At 22.3% G+C, this 24,910-nt stretch overlaps 2 protein-coding genes across 3 annotated transcripts in view; one reads left to right on the top strand and one right to left on the bottom strand.

Moving 5' to 3' along the window:
* LOC122855683 (26S proteasome non-ATPase regulatory subunit 1) overlaps positions 1-16,933 on the top strand; it is a 23,018-nt gene extending 6,085 nt beyond the window's left edge. Inside the window, exons 6-8 of the mRNA XM_044157231.1 lie at positions 15,579-16,272; positions 16,371-16,782; positions 16,862-16,933. Coding sequence (XP_044013166.1) covers positions 15,579-16,272; positions 16,371-16,782; positions 16,862-16,932 — 1,177 coding nt within the window. The 3' untranslated portion in view covers position 16,933. The remainder of the gene's footprint in view (positions 1-15,578; positions 16,273-16,370; positions 16,783-16,861) is intronic.
* LOC122855684 (5-hydroxytryptamine receptor 2A-like) lies at positions 7,910-24,910 on the bottom strand. 2 transcript variants are annotated; one of them, XM_044157232.1, is made up of 6 exons: positions 24,323-24,910; positions 17,159-17,391; positions 15,341-15,515; positions 13,379-13,694; positions 9,587-10,047; positions 7,910-9,513 (listed from the first exon to the last, which is right to left on the bottom strand). In XM_044157232.1, exons 1-6 carry the CDS (start codon positions 24,789-24,791, stop codon positions 9,026-9,028), a joined length of 2,142 nt encoding a protein of 713 aa, XP_044013167.1. In that variant the 5' UTR covers positions 24,792-24,910; the 3' UTR covers positions 7,910-9,025. The 2 variants fall into 2 exon arrangements, with proteins under 2 accessions (XP_044013167.1, XP_044013168.1); XM_044157233.1 differs by having other exon boundaries at positions 9,016-9,513; positions 9,587-10,044; positions 24,323-24,705.

Genomic DNA, 24,910 nt, shown 5'->3' with positions numbered 1-24,910 from the left:
ATTTAAATTGCAATATAAAAAAATACATTTGAAAAAAAAATGTTTAAATATACGCATAAAGTAAAAAATTTAAAATAAAAAACTTTTTTGAATAATTGACATCCATAAAAATGAAAAATATATTGGTAATTAAATTTTTTTTTAAAATAAAATTAGTAATTTTCATTTGACACATTAATGACCTTTCAATGTTAGTTAAAAAAAAAAATTTATCATCGCTTATCAATCGAAAATAGTCAATTTCAAAAATAATTTCGAATCATCAGAAATAATAATTTAATTATCAGTTTAAAAATTAATATAAAGTAAAATATAATTTCAAATAAATTAAGCTGATATTGGAAATTAAAAAATAATCATAATTATAATTTTACTTCAAATAAATCAACGAGATAATATTGAATTAAAAATTTACAAATATTATTACATGATTATAATTATGGATGATTTAATGAGTAAAAATTATTATCTTATTTTGAATAGATTAATATTATTTATTTCAAATAATATTATTTGAACAATAAATGACTAATGCACATGAAATTATTGGAAAATTCATTATGCATTAAATTTTCAAAACTCGTATACACAGCTGTCTTTTTCATGTTTAACACATACGCACGCTTACACTCGTAATACTCTGGCTGATGTGAAATATTTCCCAACGATATAACTGACAGCCCGCAATTTCAAATATGCGATCCTTTTTAAAAGACCAAAAAAAAAAAAAATTGAAAAACTGATAGAAAATAGTTGAAGATAAAAAAATAAAATAAAAAATTCGAATATATTTTCAACAGTCATATAAAAAATAATAATAAAAGACAAAAAAAATGAATGAATATAGAAAAAAAAGGGACTTTGTCTTTTATTTCAGCATAAAAATTGGATTTATTACCATTTTTTTATTTTTATATTTTCATGCTTTGAAAATATATATATATTATTATTAAATTGATTTTAACACAACTTTTTCATTTCGTCACATCTGTTACTGACAGCTTACCCTTTTTTTCTTCTTTTATTTAGATATTATAATTTGTGTATTTTTTTTTTTTTCTTTTAATATCTTATTTTGAATATCGTATTTTTGAAAAAACAAAATGTTATGACTGGTTTTTTTTTCTTCATGTGAATTTTTTTTTTTTTGATCTTTGGGCTTTTATATTATGATATATAAAAATTGTGCGGTCAACTTGTTAGCTTGGCACGTTTCACTTGTCTCTTTGAGGCTATCCGCAACTGGGTTTTCTCGCTGACTATGTGTTGTCAACTTCAACTTTACCCAGGTCATTCTATTTAACGTTCAAGTTTGTGTTTTCATCTATGTAATAACTATAATAAGTCACGACCTATTTTTTAACAAATTGTATTACACGATAATTTTCTATTTTATAATTATTTTTTTCATTTTTTATAACCAGACATATTTTTAGATATATAATCAAGTGTAAAATTATTCAAAACTAAATGTTTATTTCACATGTGAAATTAAAATATAAAATTTAGAGTCTGACAATACTTGACTTGTACTACTGAAATATGTAATTTAATGCTAAATATTATTAAATTTTTTCCAAGTAAAATTATTAAATATAATTATAAAAAATAAACAATAAATTTAGTTTATTTTTTGTTTTTGTTTTTTAATAATTTTTTGTCAATTATATACGTTGAATAAAAAAAAAAATAATTTGAGTCTGACACTGCTTGACTTGTACTACTGAAATATACAACATCATGCTAATTTTTCGTTATTAAATTATTCCCAAATAAAATTGCTAAATACAATTCAAAAAATAAATAAAACATTGCTTTTATTATTTTTTTTTTGTGTCATTTAATAATTTTTTATTAATGTTACATGTAAAATTAAAAAACTAAAAATACTCTGTCTAACTATCTGTCGTTGACTCGTACTAATATTTAATATCACGAAAATAATGACACAAAAGAATGCAAAAAAATTAAAAAATTGTCCAGTCAGTGAAAAGGTTATAAAAGTTTATAGCATTCTTTTTTAGTACAAAGAAAAAAAGACTTTACAAAAATTATTCAAATAATTATTTGGGTTTCCTTTTGAAGTTTATATATGTATTAAAAAAGAAAAAAAAATATTATCTGTGATGTCACATAAATTTAAGTATGAAAATCAAGTGACACTGTATAAGACAGTTATTTACCCTACTACACTGAAAATCCTTCAGGCTTTCATAGTGATTAAAACAGGAGACTCTATTAACAGAGTAATTTCTCACCAACTACATAATTGAAGAGCCACTTAGATCTTTTTTTCTCTTTTTGCTCATTTTTTTTTCTTCAAACTTTTTAAGACCAACGTTAAATTATCTCAATTGTTAAAAGAAATAAAAAAAATTCATTATTGATTTAGCTTTAATTGACGTTCATAAAAAAATAATAATTTAAAGCAGTGAAATATTTTTTTGTCATTAACTCCCTCGCGTGTGATTATGACATCGACCGACATATATATGCATTTTTTTTTTGTCAACGGTAAATTTAAATAGACGCGTATATATATTTCAAATCAAAGAGAAATAAATATAGCGTTTGATAAAAAAATTTATTTTAACTTTTAGTTATTGTTAGTAAAAAAAAAAAAAAAAATTATTTTCATTTTTAGATACGATTGAAAGTTAAAATTTCTTTGTCAAAGTTTTATCATTTGCATTATACTTTTAACTCATAATGATTAAATTTTCTTCTTGACTCATTTTGTTAAATTAAAGTGCTGGCTATATACTCGATTGACTAAAATTATATTATATGACATAAATTTTAAAGTAATTAAAATTCAAAGAAACAAAAGAAAAAAAAAAAAAATCACTTGAAATATTTTTTTTAAATAAAAAATAAAACTGCCACAATAATTCTACAATCTTAAACTTAACTTTTTGACAATAAAAAAAAAAGTAAAATTCGATTTTATTCAGCATAATTTAACTATCAAACATTTAAATCGATAAAATAGTTAATTTAAAACTACTTTGAAAAGTGATAGTCCGTTGAGAAACTTGTCAAGTTGTAAATTCTTTGTCACTAAGTATAAAATTACCAATGAAACTTTATAAAAAAAAAAAAAAAAACATACTTTAAGTTTAACTTTAAATTTTTTTTCTATTTATAATTTTTTAACAATTTATTCACGATCAATTTATATTCAAGATATAAAAAAAAAAAAATATATATAAAACAAGACTGAAAATATTACTAGTCATTTATCACTTGTCTAGTGAAAAAAAGCAATATTTTAAAACCGTAATTTTCCAAGCTACCTTGTGTCTTTTTAGTAAAATTATTATGCAATAATGCTGCATTGTAATACAAAAATAAATTACATAATTCTCAAGTGAAATATTATTGATAAACTTGGCTATCAAGTGATTCATCAATATTTATAATTTATCAGTAGCTTTATCTACAATGGCTTGAAGTATTTTGTTTTTTTTTTTTTTTTAAATTAAAATTGAATGAGGAAATTAGTTAAATGATTAAGCTTGTGATAAATCAAAAGTGTGTTATGATCTGTAGTAATTAATTATTCATCATGTTAGCTAATTTGGTAATAGTTTGTCGATCCGAAAGCCATGATAACAACCATCATGATTATCAATTTGATGGATAACACTTTGAGCATTTAAAAAAATATTTATTTTTCATTTTTACATTATTATTCTATTTTTTTTTCATTTTGTTTTTGATGGATATCATTAATTTACTGGGTATGATTTAGTTGTTCAATTATTTATAAATATGATGGGTATTTATTTGAATATTCATATGTATTTTTTAATATTTTTTTATTAAAAAAACTTTATTATTTTTTATTTTTAAAATAGCTTTTTAACTTTAGTATTTATTTTTTTTATTAAATTTTTAAATAACCCGAGGTTATATTTACTTGAATTAAAAAATAAATAAATGATTGATTATTAATTATTTTAAATATTGTAATTTTCTATCAATTATTGAGAAAATTATTCGATTATTATTTTTAAATTTATGAAATTTTTAATCGATAAATACTTCAACAAATAATTAAAAAAAAAAAAAAATCTCAACGATGTTATTAATTAATGGATTTTCTTCCAAGTTGTCATTGACATTTTAAGATTCAATTTAATTAATTAATTTATTCTTTTCATTTTTTAATTTTTAAATTAAATTTATACCAATTTATAATCAAGTAAAATTTGATTTTACATACTTGTTTTATTCACCAAAAAAACTTTGTTCACAATGTTTCAATTATATTTTATACAACTCGAAAATTTGCCTTTGATATTGAAAGTTAATGGTTTATACTTGCAACTCTAATGGAAATTCTGAATACGAAATATCGTTTCAAACTTACAACAAATAATGCTATTAAAAAAAAAATATAAATTATTAAAAAAATTTATATTGTACTTATACTTCCGTAATTATAAATATATTAATATTATTAAAAAGCGAAAAAAAAGGAAAACCAACATCCATTATTGATAAAATTCGTTCAACTTTTATTCCCTATTAAAAAAAAAAAAGTTAATTTAATAATTAATATTTCCTATACATATATATATAGAGTATTTCATTTATATATTTTAACTCAATAAAAAATAAAAACTTTTTTAATTCAAAATATTGTGGGCTGAAAAAGTAAACATTTCAACTTGATGAGAACGATATGAAAAGAGAAAAAAAAAGCACCAAAAAAAAAAAAACACAGTTAAATACAGATGAAAAATAAATCGATACACATCAGGATAATTCTATTTGTCTAAATACATCAACTTAAACTAGAATAAATGAGTTTGTTTTTAAGTAATTTACAAGCACGTTTTATTTTTATCTTTTTAATTCATAAAAAAAGCAAAAATAAACGCAATTAAACAACAAGATTGGCCATTTTTTTTTCATTTATTTCTCTTTTTTTTTATGATTGACAGCAAATATTGGTTGTATTTTTTCAAATATATCAAGTACAATCACAAAGTAGCCAGTGAATTTACCGTAAAAGTTGAACTTTTGACCTAGATCATGTTGGGCTATCCCCGTTATATTTGAACTCATGACTGGTCGAGTTTAATTCGTCTAAATTATGATTTTTTTTTTTTTTTTTTTTACTTTTATCATTATGAATTTTTTTTATTTAAAAAAACAAAGTATTTTCTTTTTTCTGAAACTCAATGAAACTGTTGGGAATAATTTATTTTTTAGAACCAAAGTGTTGTGAAATTTCAAATATATCAAATGCTAATTCTTGGATAATGATGTAATCAAAATAATTATTAACCATCTAATCAATAACACATTGTGTGTGGATACGCTTGATACATCTTCTAATGAATATCAAATTACGTGATTAGTATATATATTGAAATTATAATGATCCATCAACCCTATTGTTTGTCATTTCAATGTCAAAATTCATGAGATATTTACTATTTTATCTACTCGTATTTATAAATAAATAAATCAATATTTAATCGAGATTTTTAACTTGGTAATTTTTTTTTTATGGATAAAAATGATTTTCAAGTTTTTTTAAACTCATTCTTTCTCGTTTGCTGACAATGCCTTCAAAATTAATGAAAAATTATTAAATGACACAAAAAAAAAATAATAAAAGCAATGTTTTATTTATTTTTTGAATTGTATTTAGCAATTTTATTTGGGAATAATTTAATAATTAAAAATTAAGATGGTATATATTTCAGTAGTACAAGTCAAGCAGTGTCAGACTCAAATTATTTTTTTTTTATTCAACGTATATAATTGACAAAAAATTATTAAAAAACAAAAACAAAAAATAAACTAAATTTATTGTTTATTTTTTATAATTATATTTAATAATTTTACTTGGAAAAAATTTAATAATATTTAGCATTAAATTACATATTTCAGTAGTACAAGTCAAGTATTGTCAGACTCTAAATTTTATATTTTAATTTCACTTGTAAAATAAACATTTAATTTTGAATAATTTTACACTTGGTTAAATCTAAAAAATGTCTAGTTATAAAAAATGAAAAAAATAATTATAAAAGTTAAAATTATCCCGCAATAAAACTAGTTGAAAAGAAGATCGTGATTTGTAACGCGTATGAAACCATTAAATAGAATAGTCAAAATCTGAAAAACGTCCATTGATAAAATATATAATGATAATAATTAGGTGACGTTTTGTAATTCAGTTAATGTAAATTAAATACCTAAAATACTTTTTTTTTTCTCTTTTTTATTATCTTTTATCTTTTTATAACCCATGTGTGCACGATAGGTATATTAATGTTGAGCTTGCAGAGCTTGCAGTAACAGTATCGTAAAAAAATAAAAAAAAGACCTTGGGGGTAGAATAAAAAAAAAAAAGAAAAAAAAACGTCAGCTAATAAAGTGTAAGCTTGTTTTTTTGCTTATAACTTTGATTCATAATCCTTAATGGCTTTGCTGATGTGATTTTTTTTATATCACAATATTTTATTATTATTATTATTTGTTATAATAATTTAAAATTCATTTTTCTCTTTGATGTTTGGGTTTATGAAAAAAATAATAAACAATGTCACATACTACTGAAGTTTTAGTAATTTAAATTTAACAAAAACATTTGCTTCAGGCTTCAAATTATTTATGATAATTATTTTTGAAATTAATTTTCTAGCATTCATTGTACATGAATCTTGTGATTCTCTTTTTTTACATTTATCACAATTTATTTCCATGTCTCTTTAAAATCAATACGTAAAAAAAAACAAAGAATAAGTTATCAATTTTTTTTCTTTTTTTAAATTAGAAAGAGGAAAAAATTTACCGGGTTGTTAATTGGCCCAGGCATTAATTGCATTTCCTGTCTGTAATTGAACGGAAACCGTGGAACAATAATCAAAGATTGGTCTACCCTGGTTGACTATATCATTGTGTGTGTGTGTGTTTTTTTTTTATCTATTCATGATGAAAATATGCGACGAAAAAATAAAGTAAAAAAAGATTACCCAGTAGCAATTGAGTATGATTAAAACATTGAATAAAAATTTTAAAATATAAAAAAATCATAAACAACTATATGAAATGGGTCACAGAAAAAAATGAAAATTTCATTTAAATTTTTTATACTGTTATTTTAAAAATAACTACTCTTTTTTTCAAAAATAAAAACAAATTTATCATGTCATTTTATTGACATTTTTATATCAAATATTTGTCAATTAATTTTTTTTTTCTTTTAAAAATTGATATTTCTTTTTTGGTTTGAAAAAAAAACTAAATTTCATACGATCTTATTTTTATCGACTTTTGTTCTTTTAATTATTATTATTTTTTTTTTTTTCTGACAAATTAATGTCTTATCAGTAGGCAGTACTTTCCTGAACTAATTTTACTTTTCTTTCTTAATTTTTCCCCTTTAAAATGGAGCATTTGATAAGATATTTTATTTTTCCTTTCGACCCCAATGAGGATAATCAGTAACATCACTTTCATGTCAAACTTTCTAGTTTTTAAACCAATCAATACACATGAATATACTTATCCACAAAAATTTACCCTCAATCAATGGACTCAGAAATTTTATCCTTTTTATTTGATCCAGTAAATGATGCATAAACTTACTTATATTTTTTATTTATATCATAAGTATATTGAAGTTTAAATCGTTGGAAAATTCTCTAAAAATATTTATAAATATATTTAAAAAAAAATAATAATTATAAAATATATTTTCAAAAGATTCTTGTGCATTTAAATTGAACATGAATTTAAATGTCAATATTTATGAAATTTCATAAATATACAACATTCAAAAGCCATAGTTTTTTTCAATCCAATAACATGTTTCTTTGCATATCTGTAAAAATAAAATAGTAAATATAGGATTCAGGTAAAAAAGTTATTATTGCTTTTTAAATTTTTTTTTTGTCTTTTTTTTTTCTTGATGTGGAAGCACATTTGTGCATTTTATTTTGATGAAACTAGAAACATTGGGATGCGGGAACAATGGGCTTACAATTTTTTCTTTTGACTATAATTTTTCTCATTTTTTTGTTCTTTTATAATATGATTATTTTCGGGTTATAGAAACCTTGCCTATTGTCTTTTATACATAATTTCATTATCATTTTTTTAACTCATTTCTGCATGACTTCCTATGAATCTACATCATTATAAGTACAACGTCTTTTTTTATTATTTTTAAATTTTAATCAATGCCGAGATTTCAAAATTTTAACAGCCTCTTAATATCTAAAATTTTCGAAACTTTATTCTTCTTTTTCTTTCATTTATATTTAATCAAATAGCACAGCACAATTTTTTTTTTTTTATTCTTTTCCTCTTTGATTCATGACAGTAAATTCGTTTAGTATATTTTTTATTTAAAAATTATTTCTACAACTTATATTTATATTTACATTTATTATTTAATTTTTAGACGAATATATTTTTTAATTATTTTAATTATTCTTTTGAGCGTATAAGCAATTTTTGGAAAATTAATTTCAATGATATGATAAAAACATTGATTATATTTTTTTTTTAAATGAATTTTATATATATATATATTTTTATTAATTATATTTACACTGATCGGCTTATTTTTAAGACATGGTCTTTTCAGACTTGATTGTTTTTTTAATTTTTTAATCAATTATTTATTTATTTATTAATAATTAATGAGTAACTGTTTTATTTTTTAAAAGATATTTTCAAAATTTACAAAGATTGTACATTCGCTTTCAATTTTTTTTATCAATGAAACAAAAAAACAAAGTAAAAGTAAATATTTGCAACAAAAAAAATATGATTTCTCAATTAATCAATTATTATTTGTTTAAATAAATTGATAAAAAAAAAAAAAATAATAAAAATTTATTGATATTGAAAACCTTTTTATTCTATTTAAAAAAAAAAAAACTTTTCAAATTGTTTATTTTATTATCAACGACGTCCCGAGGAGTTAAACAAAAATAAAATTAAAAAAAAATTATACTTTTGTAACGACAACCTCGGGTCGTCTTGCTATTACCTATCTATTTGAATTCCATGCTGGTTTTTTATAACGGCAAAGTAGTACTTTTTTAAATGCCTGTCTAAATACTTTGTTAAATATTGTATAAAAAATTGGATTAACCATTGAACTTGAATAACCAAGCCATGTTACAAAATCAAATATTTTACTGTCAATATGTTTTTCACAATTTGGACATACTGCTGGTATTAAATTTAATACAAAAAATGGTGCCCATAATATAACAAATGTAAAAAAAACAACACCAAGTACTTTTGTTGCTTTTTGTTCAAGTCTTATAATACGTCCGTGACGTGAACTATTACGTGATATAACACTACTTGTACGTGAATGATGTGTACGTATTGGTATATTATTTTTATTTAAATTTTGTATTGTTGTATTATTTTTATTTGTTATATTTGATGCTCCATTATGTGCTCTCATTGTTGCTGCTCTACGTATTGGTGTTGGTCTTGATGTTGCTAATAATGTTCTTGTACTTCCTATTTATTTATTAAAATTAATATTAAAAATTAAAAAAACAATTAATTTTATATTTAAAAAAAAATTACTTACCAATACTTGAACCTCTTCTAGTACCTCTCCATGTTACAACTGAATTTGAAACATCATTTTTCTTAGCATTTAATTCATCACAATTATTGACTGTTATTTTTTCACTTGTCAATATAACAATATCTGTTTTTTTATTATTTTTAATTAGCTTTGTTGATGATTCACCAAAATATGGACATGTACATGGTGGTGGTAATGAATAATTATTTTTTTTATCGCTATCATTTGTTAATTTTTTTTTATCATTATTTAATATTGTTGTTTCATGAAAACTAAATGAACGTTTTCTATCAATTTTTTGTGATGGTGATGATATTGTATTTGCACGTTGTAAATATGTTTCATTATATGTTGATGCACGTCTTCTTTGTCTCCATGGTGTTGTTGGATTTGATTCATCTTGATTTGTTGATAAACTCATGTGTGAACTTGCCTCACTGCTTCCTCCACTTTCTCCACTTCTATCATAAATAATAATAAATATAATTATTAATTAGATAAATAAATATTTTTGTTTTTATTTTCTTTTCGGAAAAAAAATAAATAAAATAATGATGTGATCGGAAGTTTATCGAATTTTTTTTTTTTCTGTGCTTTTACGTGGAAGGTTCTTTTCGAGTACTCTTCAGATTGAGAGTAAAGTAGACGTGGAATATACAGCTATGTGGCGTTTCCAGAATTTGTGAAATAAAAAAAAATAAATAAATAAAAGAAAAGGAAAGTCAAGTCTTGTTGGTCTACCATCACATGGTCCAATATCTTCGACAAACTGTCAGAATAAAAATACATAAAAGAAAAAAAAAAAAAAAACGTTATAACCAGAAGAACTTGGTAAAAGAGTGCTTCACAATAACAAGACTCAATAAATTTGTTTTTCTTTTTTCCCTCTTTTTAAGGGTATCAATTGACGACTGTAAATACAATGAAATTAATTTTATTAAAGCACACCAGTTATTCAAAATGTTTAAAGTTTAAATTTGCATATTAAACTGATTTAATCATTTTAGTTTTTTTTTTTATTCTTTTATAATTTATTTTTATTTTTACGTCATCATTTCTCAGACAGCCAATATCCTTGAGTCCTACAAGTAACTTCATCCCCTAGTTTTTTTTTTTTATTTTTTTTTCTCTCGCCTTGCTACTTTTCTCTCCCTTGCTTATTTATTTATTTTTTCTATATATCACTTTTTCTTTCTGTTGAAAAATTGCAAGCCCAGCAAAAGTATTCATGATGATGATGATAAAATTAGCTGGTAATATTTAACAAACCAAGTTTAATTTATTTTAAATTTATTTTTTAAATATATACATTGCAATGTCATGAAGAATCATTTGAATTCCCTCGAAGATTATTCAATTATTTATTGATATATATGCTTCTTTGAATAATTGATTTATCAAGTCATTCTATATGTATTTTTTTTTATTTATAAATACTCATTTATTATATAGTATTTTTATCATTTCATTTGGTTACTGACGTTTTAATATTAATGACCATCATTCAAGAAGCAATTCTTCAATCAAACAACACTCGTTATACCTGATAAATCCACCGGATATTGAAAAGAAAAGTTTTTCTCGTCAATTTCCACCCTTCTTTTTATTATTATTATTTTTATAATGAGTTTTTCATACATTTATTTATACAAGTATGAAGATTTTTTTTTTTTTTTTTCTATTCATTTTCAAGTAGGCAAATGTATATTTATAAACTTTTCGCTTCTCATTAATCTCAATGATTTTTTTAAACTTGTTTATAACTTGATGAAAAAAAAAATTTATAAATACGTCAAAGAGATGCAATTAAAATACGACTTGAGTGTTGTAATTTTCTTTGGCAAATAATAATAAAATTTTAAAAATTTCTTTGGTCAGTTTAATCAATCAAGTTTTGTTTTTAAGATTAATTAAGTTTTTTTTTTTTTTTTTTTCTTTTGTTTAAATTGCTTTGATGATGAAGGTGTCATTAACTAAAGAAATCGAAAAAAATTATTTTTGACCTCGTTATCGAGTTATATATTGGTGCTTTGAAATTGCTACTTGGACCTTCAACCAGTGATCCCATTACTACTGACATTAATATCGTAGACGTGATAAATTATTAAATCTTTTTTGTTTTTTTTTTTTTCTTTCTTATATTTTCGTTTCAATTTTCAGCTACCTCTTTTTTTTTTTCATTAAATTTTCACGTTTATTAGTGGTTTTATTTGAAATTCGATAGCAAACTACATTTTATTTTTAAAAATCAGTTTTTATATTTTTTATTTTTTTTTTATTATCGCAATACTTTGATACCACGATGTGGTAAATAATTGACCTTTTGTTGAACAAAGTATAATAAAAAAAATATAAAAAACTTATTCCGTGTTTAAAATTTTCATTAACTCCTTGACAATGTCGTAGCAAGCCATCGATATGCCACTTTAATTTTCAATTTTTCCAATATAATTTTTTTTTCTTTTTTTACTATTGCTGTTTGCTATTTAAACTTTTTTTCTCTCCTTATTTTCTGGCATGTTTATCGAAATATAAACTCTTTAATAACATTAAAAATTTATTTACCATTATGAGACTCGATTTAGTTTAATTTTTAAATATACACTTTGGATTTTTATCCTGACACATACAAAATAACGAAATAAAGAAAAAAAGTTTTTTATTTTATTTTTTCTCGAGTCATACTTTTGCATATATGAATCATATATATTTGACTTGGATATCTTTTACTCTTGCATGAACCTTTCAAGAATCACTCTGGCAAATCATTTTCTCTGGAGAAAAAAAGAAAAATATACATAAGAACCTGAGGGAACGATGAATTTCATTTTCCTTTCCATTTTTACACATTTACATTTTATTTTTTTTCTTTTCACACAATTTTATTTTCATTTTTTTTTTATGTATTCGTATCAGTTTACCAGGTTGTGTAACTGTAAAGAAAGATCATCCTAATGGTCATAGCCTCAAAGGTCATTCAAACGTAGTACAAAATAAAATATGTAATACGCTTTTTTTTTTTTTTTTTAATTTATTTCCTAAAAAGAAACATTTGTGGTTATTTTAATGTTTTTTTTTTTGTTTTTTTCACTTTTATAATACTCATGGGAAATATGATATAAAAAAATAATAATTATTATATTTTTTTAGTTGAATAAATAAATATTTTATGGATTTTTAAAATTTTTTTTCATCAATATTTGAGCATCAATTTAAAATTATTTTTAGAGATACAATTATTACATAATTATAAAAATTTTTTTTTCTATTTATTTTTATTTAATATTATTACACTTTTGCAGTGTTATATAATCTTGATTAAAATTTTCATAAAGTATTTTATTGTATAAGAGAAAAAATGATATTCAAAAAATTATCTTGATAAAATATTTTCATAAATATTGTCTTAAAATTAAATTTGCATCTTATTATTTTACCACAAATGAATATTTCATCTCTAAAATAATATTAAAATTTATTTTTATTTCCTAATTTTAAATAAAGGAAATGAAATTTTATCTCATCATTTTTTCATTAAAAAATATTTTAAAAAAATAAATTAAAAATAAAATTTCTCTAAAATTAATAAACAATAAAAAAATAATTTAATTTTAGTCAAAGTCTTCTTTGTACTGTCTGTTATTATAAAAAAAAAACTTTTTATTTTATTTATCATCAAGTTAATTAATTTTTCGAAACTTGGATTAAAGAAAAAAATATTAAAAAAAAAGTATACCTACATCTTGAGAATATTGGTATATTTTTATAAAAAAATCTAATAAAAATTCTTACCCATTACGAAAACTGCAGCGTAAATGAGTTTGATGTTTAGAAATTGTTGTTGTTGTTGTTGATGGTGATTGACTCTCACTAAGACTAGCCATACCCTCAAGACCCCTTGATAATTTAAGCATTTCAGCACCAAATGCATGTAGTGCTGACATTGCTGATGGTGGAGGATCACTTTCTGGTAGCCATAATTCATGTGTATCAATTGTCGTTGGTTCAGTATCAGTTGATCCACCAGATGCATGTAATGGTGTACCACTATTACCACTATTTCCTTTATTCAATAAAAATCTTTGCCAAGTACTTGATCTATCAAAACCTAAAGTAAATACAAAAATTTTTTTAAATTTATACAATTAAGCTTAAAAATAAAACAAATAAATTCATCAACAGGAACATTAATATAAATGAAAATATGAGAGACAAGTGAGGTAACTGAACTTGATTTAAATTATTAAATAAAAATTTTATTTTTTTTTATTTTTTAATCAACTGATTATCTAGGCCACGACTTGGCGTCACCTCAACAACTACCCTTTTTTTTTTTCTTTCTTTCTTTTTTCCTAATTTTTGTCCGGACTTTTATTTTATTTATTTTATTTTTTTTTTGTGCTTTAATCAAGAGTAGGTGCGGTTATATTCAGGGAACGACGCCGTCACCTGCACGCGAGAAAACAAATAGTCCCAACGCATCAGTGATTCTTGTTACTAGCCCTCCTTTTTTTTTTTTTATATATATTTTTTTCTTTGCGGCCAGTCGATTCGATGACTGACGTCGTGCATGTTTTTTCTTTTTATTCTTGCTGACTCACTTAATCGTCATTTTATCCATTTATCTAGTTTTTTTATTTCTATGTTGGGTGGAAAATATATATTTGCAAGTCGATTCGATGATGATAGTAATCTTTCACGCTAATTCTTTGAATTGCTGATAGACTCTCTGGCATGTAACATGAATTTAAACACCTTAAAATAATTTTTTAATAATAAAATTGTAATTTTAAATCAATATTTTATTATTTAATTCAAAAAGTGCAATAAATTTTTAAAATTTCGAATTTATTTTACCTTTAAAAATACTTGAAAAGATAATTATAAAAACTTTTTTGTTTATATTTTTGTATTATCTTTAAAAGCCAATTTAAAAAATGAAAAATATTAAAATTAAGTATGAAAATAGACTCTTGTTTCTCCATCAAAACTATTCAATTTAATAAAAAATATTATCTTTCTACTTTTAACAAAAAAAAAAAAAAACTTTATATACAAGTTTGTTAAGAGTTTGATCGTCTTTCAATTCAAATTTTTTTCTTTTTGAATAAAATATAAAACACATTTTAACCATGAATACTCAAACAATTATTCACTTTGATTACAGACTTTAAAATTACCTGAATAATTTTATTCACCACATTTTTTTTTACTTGCAAAAAACAAAAAGATTTTTGAAGTTTCTTTTATTCTAAAAATTATACAATTTTTTTTTCTATTATAATACCTACTACGTCTCTTTAAAATATTTTTTTATTTTGTTTAAATATTTTCTGACATCTGAGAATTATTATATACCAACTTGCCAAACTCGACAGAAAATTTAAAAATGAAATAAAAAAAAAAGCTATTAATTTCTATTCGAATTCATTTGATTTTAAAATAAAAAAAAAAAAAAGTATATTTAAAATTTTTTAACAGACAGTGTTAATTATAATTTAAATAGATAATATAAATGTGCATGTTGAATCAAAGCAAAGGGCAACTTAATGTGCCTTGAGTAGATCGCGAGTGTGATAATTAAATAACTCGACACCGAGCATGAAGAGATAATCGCATTATTGTCAACGTGTCTGTCGTCTAAAATCAAAATTAATGTTAGAAGCTTTACAATTATCTCGACAATATCATCATGATAATAATATTAACAAACTTTGATAAATATTTTTCGAAAAAAAGCTATAAAAAACAAACCTGATGGTTGCATTCCTCCAATGCTTTGTTGTTGTTGTGCCAACAAACGTACAGTCAAGGCATACGTTAGTAACATAACACCAAGTGGAATGTAAAATGATATTATACTGCCAATTAATTTATACAATGGATTTGGTATTTGACATGCTCCATCAACTAGAACTGATGCATCCTCCTTAAAATAATAAAACGAAAAAATAATTAAATAATAATATTTGATAATTTTTATTTGTTACAGAACACCAGAACAATGTCCAAGTGTTGTATCATTGCTTGCTGAAAGTTATAATCCACATGTACGTTATGGTGCTGCAATGGCATTGGGTATTGCATGTGCTGGTACTGGTTTAAAAGAAGCAATAGCATTACTTGATCCAATGACAAATGATCCAGTTAATTTTGTACGTCAAGGTGCACTCATTGCATCAGCAATGATATTAATACAACAAACTGAAACAACATGTCCACGTGTTAAAGATTTTCGTGCACTTTATGCTAAAGTTATTGTTGATAAACATGAAGATGTTATGGCTAAATTTGGTGCAATATTAGCACAAGGTATTATTGATGCTGGTGGTAGAAATGTAACAGTATCATTACAATCAAGAACTGGACATACAAATATGCTTGCGGTTGTTGGTGCACTTGTGTTTACACAATATTGGTATTGGTTTCCATTGGCACATTGTCTTGCTCTTGCATTTACACCAACATGTTTAATTGCACTTAATGCACAACTTAAAATGCCAAAACTTGAAGTACGTTCAAATGCAAGACCAAGTATGTATGCATATCCAGCACCACTTGAAGAAAAAAAACGTGAAGAACGTGAAAAAGTTACAACAGCTGTACTTAGTATTGCTGCACGTGCTAGACGTCGTGAATCTGAAAAACGTGCACGTTCACCAATGAGATGGAAGTGGATGGATGTCGTAAGTATACACACATATTTTTTTTATTTTTTTTTAATAACAAAATACACTGTGTTGAAATATAACACACAATTTTTCTTTTTTTTCATTTTTTCTAGGATCAACCAAGTGGTGGTGAGGGAAAAGATAGTGAAGCTAAAGAACCAGCAACATCATCATCATCATCATTATCATCTGGCACTACATCAGGTACTAAAGAAAAAGAAGAAAAGAAAAAAGATAGCAGCAGTACTAGTAGTAGTAAAGATACTGTTGTTAAAGAAAAAGAAAAAGATAAAAAAATAATCAAAGATGAGGATAAAGAAAAAATTGAAAAAGATAAAAAAGAAAGTGAACCAAGCTCTGAAATACTTCAAAATCCAGCAAGAATTCTTCGTCAACAACTTAAAGTTGTACAACTTGTTGATGGTTCTCAATATGCACCAGTTAAAGATATACAAATTGGAGGTATTGTCATGGTCAAATATGTCAAGCCTGATTCTGAAGAAGAACTCGTTGAGCCTGTAGCTGGTAAGTAACATATTTATAAAGAAAAAAATATATATATATATACATGTCTTTTAACTTTTAATAATATTTCTATTCAAAGCATTCGGGCCAAAACCAGACGAAGAAAAAGAATCTGATCCACCAGAACCATTTGAATACACTGAGGATTAAATGAAAAAAAAAACGAAAAACTAAATAAATATAATTATATAAACATTTAATAATTGTTTATGATAAAAATAATACAAAAATGTAATATCATGAGTATTTAAAACTAAACAATACTTGTAACAATTTTAATTTTTTTTTTTTTTATTATATACGTTAATAAAATTGATGATTAATAACAGTAAAAAGAAAGAAAAAGAAGAATAAAATAACTTTTAGCTTTTATTACCTTGGAATACATGAGACTCAGTGGTAGACTCATAGCAATGCTCAACAACCAGACGAATATAATTTTTAGTATGACTCGTCTACGTGTTTTATTTCTACCAAATTTCATTGGATAACGAAGACTCAAATATCTGTCGACACTTATTGTACACAAATGCATTATGCTTGCTGTGCAAAATAACACATCAAGACATATCCAAGCAAGACAATACACCGATGCAAGTGGAAAGTATCCTGTAATTAAATAATTTATTAATTAAAAACAATAAATTTTAATAGTAAATATTTATTTTTCAATTTTTTTATTATTCAATTGAATTAATATAAAAGTTATTATTGTATAATTAAAATTATTCAAGTGGAGTATAGACAATCCCTCGGCAAATCAATTTAATTCGCATGAATGAAACACAGAGTAACTATTTGAATTTTAATAATTATTATTGAGTAATAGTATAAAAATATAAATAATGTTTTTACCCCAGGTTGTATTGAAGGTGTGCATGTGGAACATACCAATTACATTTTTTATTTTTTTTTTATTTTTTACTAACGCCTACGGCTGAGTGTGTGAATATATATTCGTTATAACAAAAGGTCGTAATTTGATATCCGTATTTTCATCGGTATTCATTTCATGGTGTGAGACTTGGTATAGAATAAAAATATAAAAATAATAATACACTATTGAATATGTGAAAAACAAAAATATTATTTTTTTAAAAAATAATAGAAAATATTATTTTTGAACTATTTATTATTGATGTGATATTTATGCATATTTTTTTTATTTTAATATTATTCATGATTTAAATTTTAATATTTTAAAATTCAATAATTCGGTTATAAAAATTGACCTATATGTTTTTTGCTCACGAATATTATCGAGGAATAAATTTTTATTAATTAACTGGAAATTAGTTTTATGAAATTATTATTTGGCATTATTTCAAATACAACGAAATTAATTTATTTTAATTTTTTTCGAATTAATCTAGTTCAAATTTTATTACTATTTTTTTTTGTAATTTTACTTTAGTATTAATCAAAATTTAACGATTTACATTATTATCATTGAATTGAATTAAAATAAATTTTTTTAATCTCACTGGATTTGCAAGAAAAAATGAAATCCAATCAGTCGAATAACGTAGATCATTTTCTATAGAAAAAAAAGTAGATCAATCATTGAATATAAATATTAATTTTTATGAATAAAAAAAAAAAAGCTCTAGTTATAATAGCAATTTTTTAATGATATTATTTTTATTATCAATTTGATATTAATAGAAAATAATAGTAATAATAATTTTCGACAATGGAATATCAACAGTAGTCGACATTGTTGTATATATTTTCATACAATTGTAACGAAAGAATAGCTCAGTAATACATGAATGACAAAACATGAATATGTAGTGAAATTTTGGCTAATTGGAAGTGAAATGAAATTCCATTTTCAGTTATCCTATTTCAACATGATATCTACACACACACATTTTCACTCTGACAATTCTCAAATTTACCAAAGAGAACTATATCTCATATCCATTAATTATTATTATGTTTTATTATCTTTTACATCATTTAAAAAATAAAAACAAATAATATAAATAAAAATTCAATTTTTCATTAATAAATAAATTTATTTCCTTGGATTTTTTTGTTGCAAAGAGTCTATTAAAAAGTTGTCTTAATTGTGTAATTAATTTTAATAATTTTACTTGTAAAATAACAACAATAAATTAACAATTAAAATAATAAATTTGTCTATGTTTAAACATAAATAAAAGTACATTTTTTTTTGTAAATTTAATTGTTAATTTATTGTTGTTATTGTTCAAGGTTAATTATTAATTTTCAGTACTTTTTAAATTTAGAAAATAAGATTAAATCATGAAATATTGTTATCATTTATTTTTTGCTATTATCTTTTTAGATAAACATTTAAGAATTATTCATTCAAAATTAATTAAACGTAACAAGGCTTGATTTTTGTTTTGTGATTAAATTAATTATCATGATTTTGTAATTTCTTTATCGTTTAGAATATACATATATGTTTAAACTTGTTTTATATATATATTGTGTATAATGCAAATGTTGCTAAAGTTTAGTTTCAAAAGCCGCGAAATTTCGTAGACAGGTTTAACATGAAAGGTTTTTGCGCATATTATTTTCTATACATAGTAATCGTTAGTTTTCAATCTCAATTTCTATCTCTAAATTTTTATCATTTTTATTTTTCTATTTCCTTTTTTTTTTTTAGCATCAATTTAAATGTATTTTTATTACCCGATAAACACCCTCTTTACCAAGCCTATATACTTACAAATTATAATTTTATCGTTGGAAAAAAAAAGCAGTAGAAAATATTTTTTATAATTTTTTTGTAAATTCGAAATTATTTCGTTTAATATTTTTAGTATATTTTTTTTTGGCATTAACATTGTGGCTATTCTTTAGTGAATTTTTTATGAACGTGTATATTTTATATTTAAAAAAATAGAGATGAGAGAGATGAAGTTATTCAAATAAAAGTTTACATTGTCGAGTACATGAGTGGATCTGTCGGAGATGTTCTTTGTTTCCTGCTCACTCATGAAAACGAGAACGAAATATATATATTTAAACTTGACAGTGTTTTTAAGCTTCCACAAAATATAACGAGAATGTTAACTTAGCCAAACACTGTTTTTTAAAAAATATAAAATAATATTTGTCACAATACACATTCAAGACTCATTTTGTTAAATTATTTTTTTATTTTTTTTTACATTTTTTTTAATATACTAACTAAAAGTTTCTACTAAGGCACAAGAAAAAAGTCCAAAAAAATTACTTATATTTTTAAAGTTATGTCTCATTGAAAATAACGTAATTTGTTGACATTTTTTTTTCATTTTTTTTTTCGTCAAATATAAGTTTAAAACTTTGTACATTTGATATTACGTATTTTTTTTTTTTCATATTATTTTTTTATGGAAAGGGTATACAAAAAATCACTTTAACATCGTTTCAGTTTTTTTTTTTCGAATGTGATTTTATTTATTTTGATATTTCTAAATTCAATTTATAAAGTTTAATAAATTTTTTTTTAAAATAAAAAAAAAGTACTTACTGCAAATGACAGATTTTTTTATTTTTTTTTATATTTTAATTTAGAGAAATAATAATACTTTTAATATTTTATTTTCATTTGAAAATTTAAACAAAGAAAAAATTATATATTCTTGTGTATTTTTGATGTCACTATGTACCAATGAATTTCTTTTTATTTATTTTTTGCATGTATTCATATTCTACTTTCATTTTTCATTATTATTATTCCAATGGAATCATGATGAGGTCACAAAAACGTTCTTCTTTGTGTGACATGATCAAATCTCTCTCTATGTATAAGATGAATATATTCTCTAAAGTTTATATTGAAGTGACTTTACTCGGGGAATTTGATATTCACGACGATTTAAAGAGATGCTAAAGAAAACAGATAGGAGTTTTAAAAAACTTAAAAAAAGTAAATTTATTTAAAAGCTGTGAATGATGATGATTTGTTGGGAATTGATAGAGAGATTGTTTTTAATCTTGATATAAATAAAAATAAAAAAAATACTTTTTTATTTAGTTTTTTTTTATTAATAATTTTCTCAAATTTATAAAAAACTTATTCATCTGATTTTCTTTTTGAATTTATTTTTTCTAGTAATTATTCATTCGTCATATCAAAAGAAATATAGAAAACTTTTGTTATTATTTATACTTTGAGATTAGGAAAAATAAAAATAAATAAAATAAAAAGTTTTGTTGAAAAAGTGACATCAAAGTTCATGCAATATTCATATTTTTTTTCCCCAACTTGAATCTATTTTTAATGATCAAAATTCAAACTAGACACAGAATGTTTTTCTGTTTTTTTTTTTCTATGATTGAATAAAATTTAGAAAAAACTTTAAATTAAAATCACTTTAGTGTTATTATTTTGTTTTATTTTTTAAGCAATTGAATATTTTTGAAAATAATTAACAAGATAGATGGGATAGTTGGAAAATAATATTTGTGAATTTTTTTATTTTCGTATGGATGTAAAATTTATTGATCGTTTTTTTGAATAGCTTGTTCACTAGCGAATTTAATGGAAATCTCTGTCTACCATGTGCGTGCAACATATCAGTATTGTCCATCAATGAGTGTAAATTTAACCCACAAATTGCAACTCTGCATACAACAATTTTTCATTTGGAATTATTTTTTTTATTTCTCTTTGAACTTGTTTTTACTTTTTTTTTTTTTTTTATTCTTTTCCAATTTTTATTATTGTTAGGCTATTTGTATTTTTTATTTTTTTCAATAGAACAAAAGTGATAGTATTTCATTCTTTGAATAGTTCATTTGTTATTTTATATGAGTGAAATTATTTTACTCAATAATACTATTATAAAATAAACCAACATCATTTCGAAATACCTAGAATTTATATTGTACTTTCCTCGAATTTTAATTTAAAAAGATATGTTTTTTTTTTTTTTTTTAAGGTTTTAATATTAGCTTTTTAAATTTTTTACTTTATTTTTTTTTCATTTAAAAAATTTAATTCCACTTGAACAATAAATTTTTTTATAGTATTTAAAATTAATAACGTGTAATTTAAAAATTTTTAAATTCACATGGAATTAAATACCCGCATAGAAATTATTTTATTATATACGTAAACATTGAATGAATTTGAAAATTAATATTTGTTAATTTTTTGCGAGATAAAAAAATGTACTTGTGTTATTTGAAAAATTAAAACTAGATAATATGAATTAAAATTATGGACAATTTAATATATATAGTTGTTAAACGTTTAAAGCGTTTTCAACAAGTCGTTTAATACACCTGACACGATGAACATTTACGGATTTAATTAAACGGAAAAGACAAACTACTGGTTGTGTCATTTATGTATACTTGGGGGCAACGAGTATCTCTACACTTTATAAATACACACTATTTAATTAACTTTTCATATTTAGTGACACATTGGCGTCAATAATAACCAGCTGAATAATAAAAAAAAAAAATATTTTTCTATGAATTATTGTAAAATTAAATCATTGAAAATTCAGGTTTTGTATAAAATAAATTTTTTTATTTTTGTTGTTTATTTTTTAGAGCTTATTCATTGTCATGTCAATTGATTCTTGGAATTAATTTACATACTGTGATACTATCTTCATGATCAATCTATGACCCTTTATTCTGTGAAATACTATTAAAATTTCATTACAACTCTCCCTAGTAAAATTATTCCGAGCTTGGCTATTTTTTTTTTTTTTCATTTTCAGTATAATTAAAAGCTATTTAAAATATTATTTTGTCTTGTTTATATTATCAAACTATCTGGATATTGGAAAAATTTAATTTTACTTAAAGCTGGCTCAAGATTATTCGAGGAATTTAGTTTTTTTTTTTTTTTACAAGAGTTTAAAGTGATTAGGAGAATTAGCGTTTGATAAATTATACTTTACAAAAGTAGTGAAAAAAAAAAAAGTACTTAGTGATAATAGGATAATAATAACAATTTATAATTAATTTAGAATTACTTGAATTTAAATTACTAATGAATATAAAAATAAACAAAATTATTCAACTAAATAATTAATCAAAGAAAAAAATTTAATTTATTTTGTAAAATATCTTCATTGATTAACAAAAAAAAGTATATATTTTTTTCTGTAATTGAAAAGGAAACAAGCAAATCAATAACAGAAACCAAAACTAAAATTAAATTCTTTATTTTTACATGTAAAAATAATTAAAAATAATTAAATGACACAAAAAAAAAAAAATTAAATTAATGTTTTATTTATTTTTTGAATTGTATTTAGCAATTTTATTTGGGAATAATTTAATAATTAAAAATTAGCATGATGGTATATATTTCAGTAGTACAAGTCAAGCAGTGTCAGACTCAAATTATTTTTTTTTTTTATTCAACGTATATAATTGACAAAAAATTATTAAAAAACAAAAACAAAAAATAAACTAAATTTATTGTTTATTTTTTATAATTATATTTAATAAATTTACTTGGAAAAAATTTAATAATATTTAGCATTAAATTACATATTTCAGTAGTACAAGTCAAGTATTGTCAGACTCTAAATTTTATATTTTAATTTCACATGTAAAATAAACATTTAATTTTGAATAATTTTACACTTGATTAAAATTAAAAGATGTCTATTTAATAATTACGCATGTGAATACATAAAAGTACAATATAAATATCTATTTCTGACTTGTATAAATAAACAATCAATTCAAACAATCAATAAATTCATTTCTGGTAATTTACGTCTGACTATTATCGGGCTTTACTACTGTGGTTTTCAGTATTCCAGTGTCAATTACTATATGATTTGAAACTACAATTGCAATAATTATTAAGACAATTAATGAAACAACTAACCATCTACTTGAATATACCAAAAAAATGTAAATAATTAATTTTTTTTTTAAATCTAAAAAACACTTTACATTTATTAAAATACAAATAAATTAACAATATACTAGGTTTATAAATAAACTTTATATATATTTTTTATAATTTATTATTTAAAACAAAAATAAAAACATTTTATGTATATTATTTTAAAAAATTTTAACGAGCACAGTTATAAATCTTGACGTCAAGTTGTAACCGCGTGGGTGCATACTGATGATAAGAGAATATTCAAAGCTAAAAATAGACTCAAAATACATTTATGTTTTCATTGAAAATACTGTCAATACTTATTGACATATAAAAGCATCTTAAAATTAGATTTATATAATTTCAATAATAACCATAATATCTTTTCTATATTTAAAAAAAAATTTTAAAAACAAAAAAGTTATATAATCATGACGAAATTCATGGATTGCACGAATTGCTTTTAAAATATTCAACCCTTTTTTTTTATTATTGTTATTTTTTTATAGCACAATTATTATGATTTAGTGAAGCAAATAATTTTAATTGTCCATTTCCCTGTAAAAGTCTAGAAAAAATAAATTTTATTCCAAGAAAATTGTGTCAGGCAAAATGTTATCTAATATTTTTTTATTATAAAAAACCATTATACAATGATAGAAAATGATTATAAAATATATTTTTTTGTATTATTAAAATTCTTACCTCGAACAAGTGTTAAAACTCCGAGTGGCATAACTAATATTGCAACCATTAAATCAGTTATAGCAAGACTCATGAGAAAATAGTTTGTTACATTTTGTAATTTTCTTTCCCATGATATTGCTAAACAAACGAGAACATTACCAGCAGCAGTACCAATAACAAGTACAACAGCTAACATTGCCCACCAATTATTTAATTCATTATTATTATTAACATCAATAAAACTATTATTATTATTATTAAAATTATCAACACTTGAATTAATCATAAATTCATCACTGCTGTTAAATATTCTAGTCACATTATCCCACACTTTATCACTTGTTAAGTTGACATTTTTGTCATTATCACTAAATAATAGTAGCACATTTTTAGAATTTAATGATGAGTTTATATTTTTTATATTTTCACTTATATTATCATTTGTGATTTGATGAATTTTCATCGTAACGTTTTGTTGATTCATCATTTTATTACATTAAATTTTTTTTAAATTTATTTTCCTTTTTTTTTTTTTTTTAACAGCAAGTTTTCATGACAATTGTTTTTATTATTTTTTTTTTTTTAGTTTATTTAACAATCCGTCAT

Source organism: Aphidius gifuensis, linkage group LG4 (genome assembly GCF_014905175.1).
Source record: "Aphidius gifuensis isolate YNYX2018 linkage group LG4, ASM1490517v1, whole genome shotgun sequence".
NCBI classification, from domain to species: Eukaryota; Metazoa; Arthropoda; class Insecta; order Hymenoptera; family Braconidae; genus Aphidius; species Aphidius gifuensis.
Note: the sequence above shows the minus strand (reverse complement) of the source record. Positions and strands in the feature narration are given on the sequence as shown.

What these genes read in the sequence shown, in the direction of transcription:
- LOC122855684 (XM_044157232.1), bottom strand. Translation starts at nt 24,791, where the DNA reads ATGATGAATCAACAAAACGTTACGATGAAAATTCATCAAATCACAAAT. An exon ending in TGGAGGAATGCAACCATCAG is followed by an intron (nt 13,695 to 15,340) that starts GTTTGTTTTTTA and finishes TATTTACTTTAG; the next exon opens with GTTTTGATAGATCAAGTACT. An exon ending in TAGAAGAGGTTCAAGTATTG is followed by an intron (nt 9,514 to 9,586) that starts GTAAGTAATTTT and finishes ATAAATAAATAG; the next exon opens with GAAGTACAAGAACATTATTA.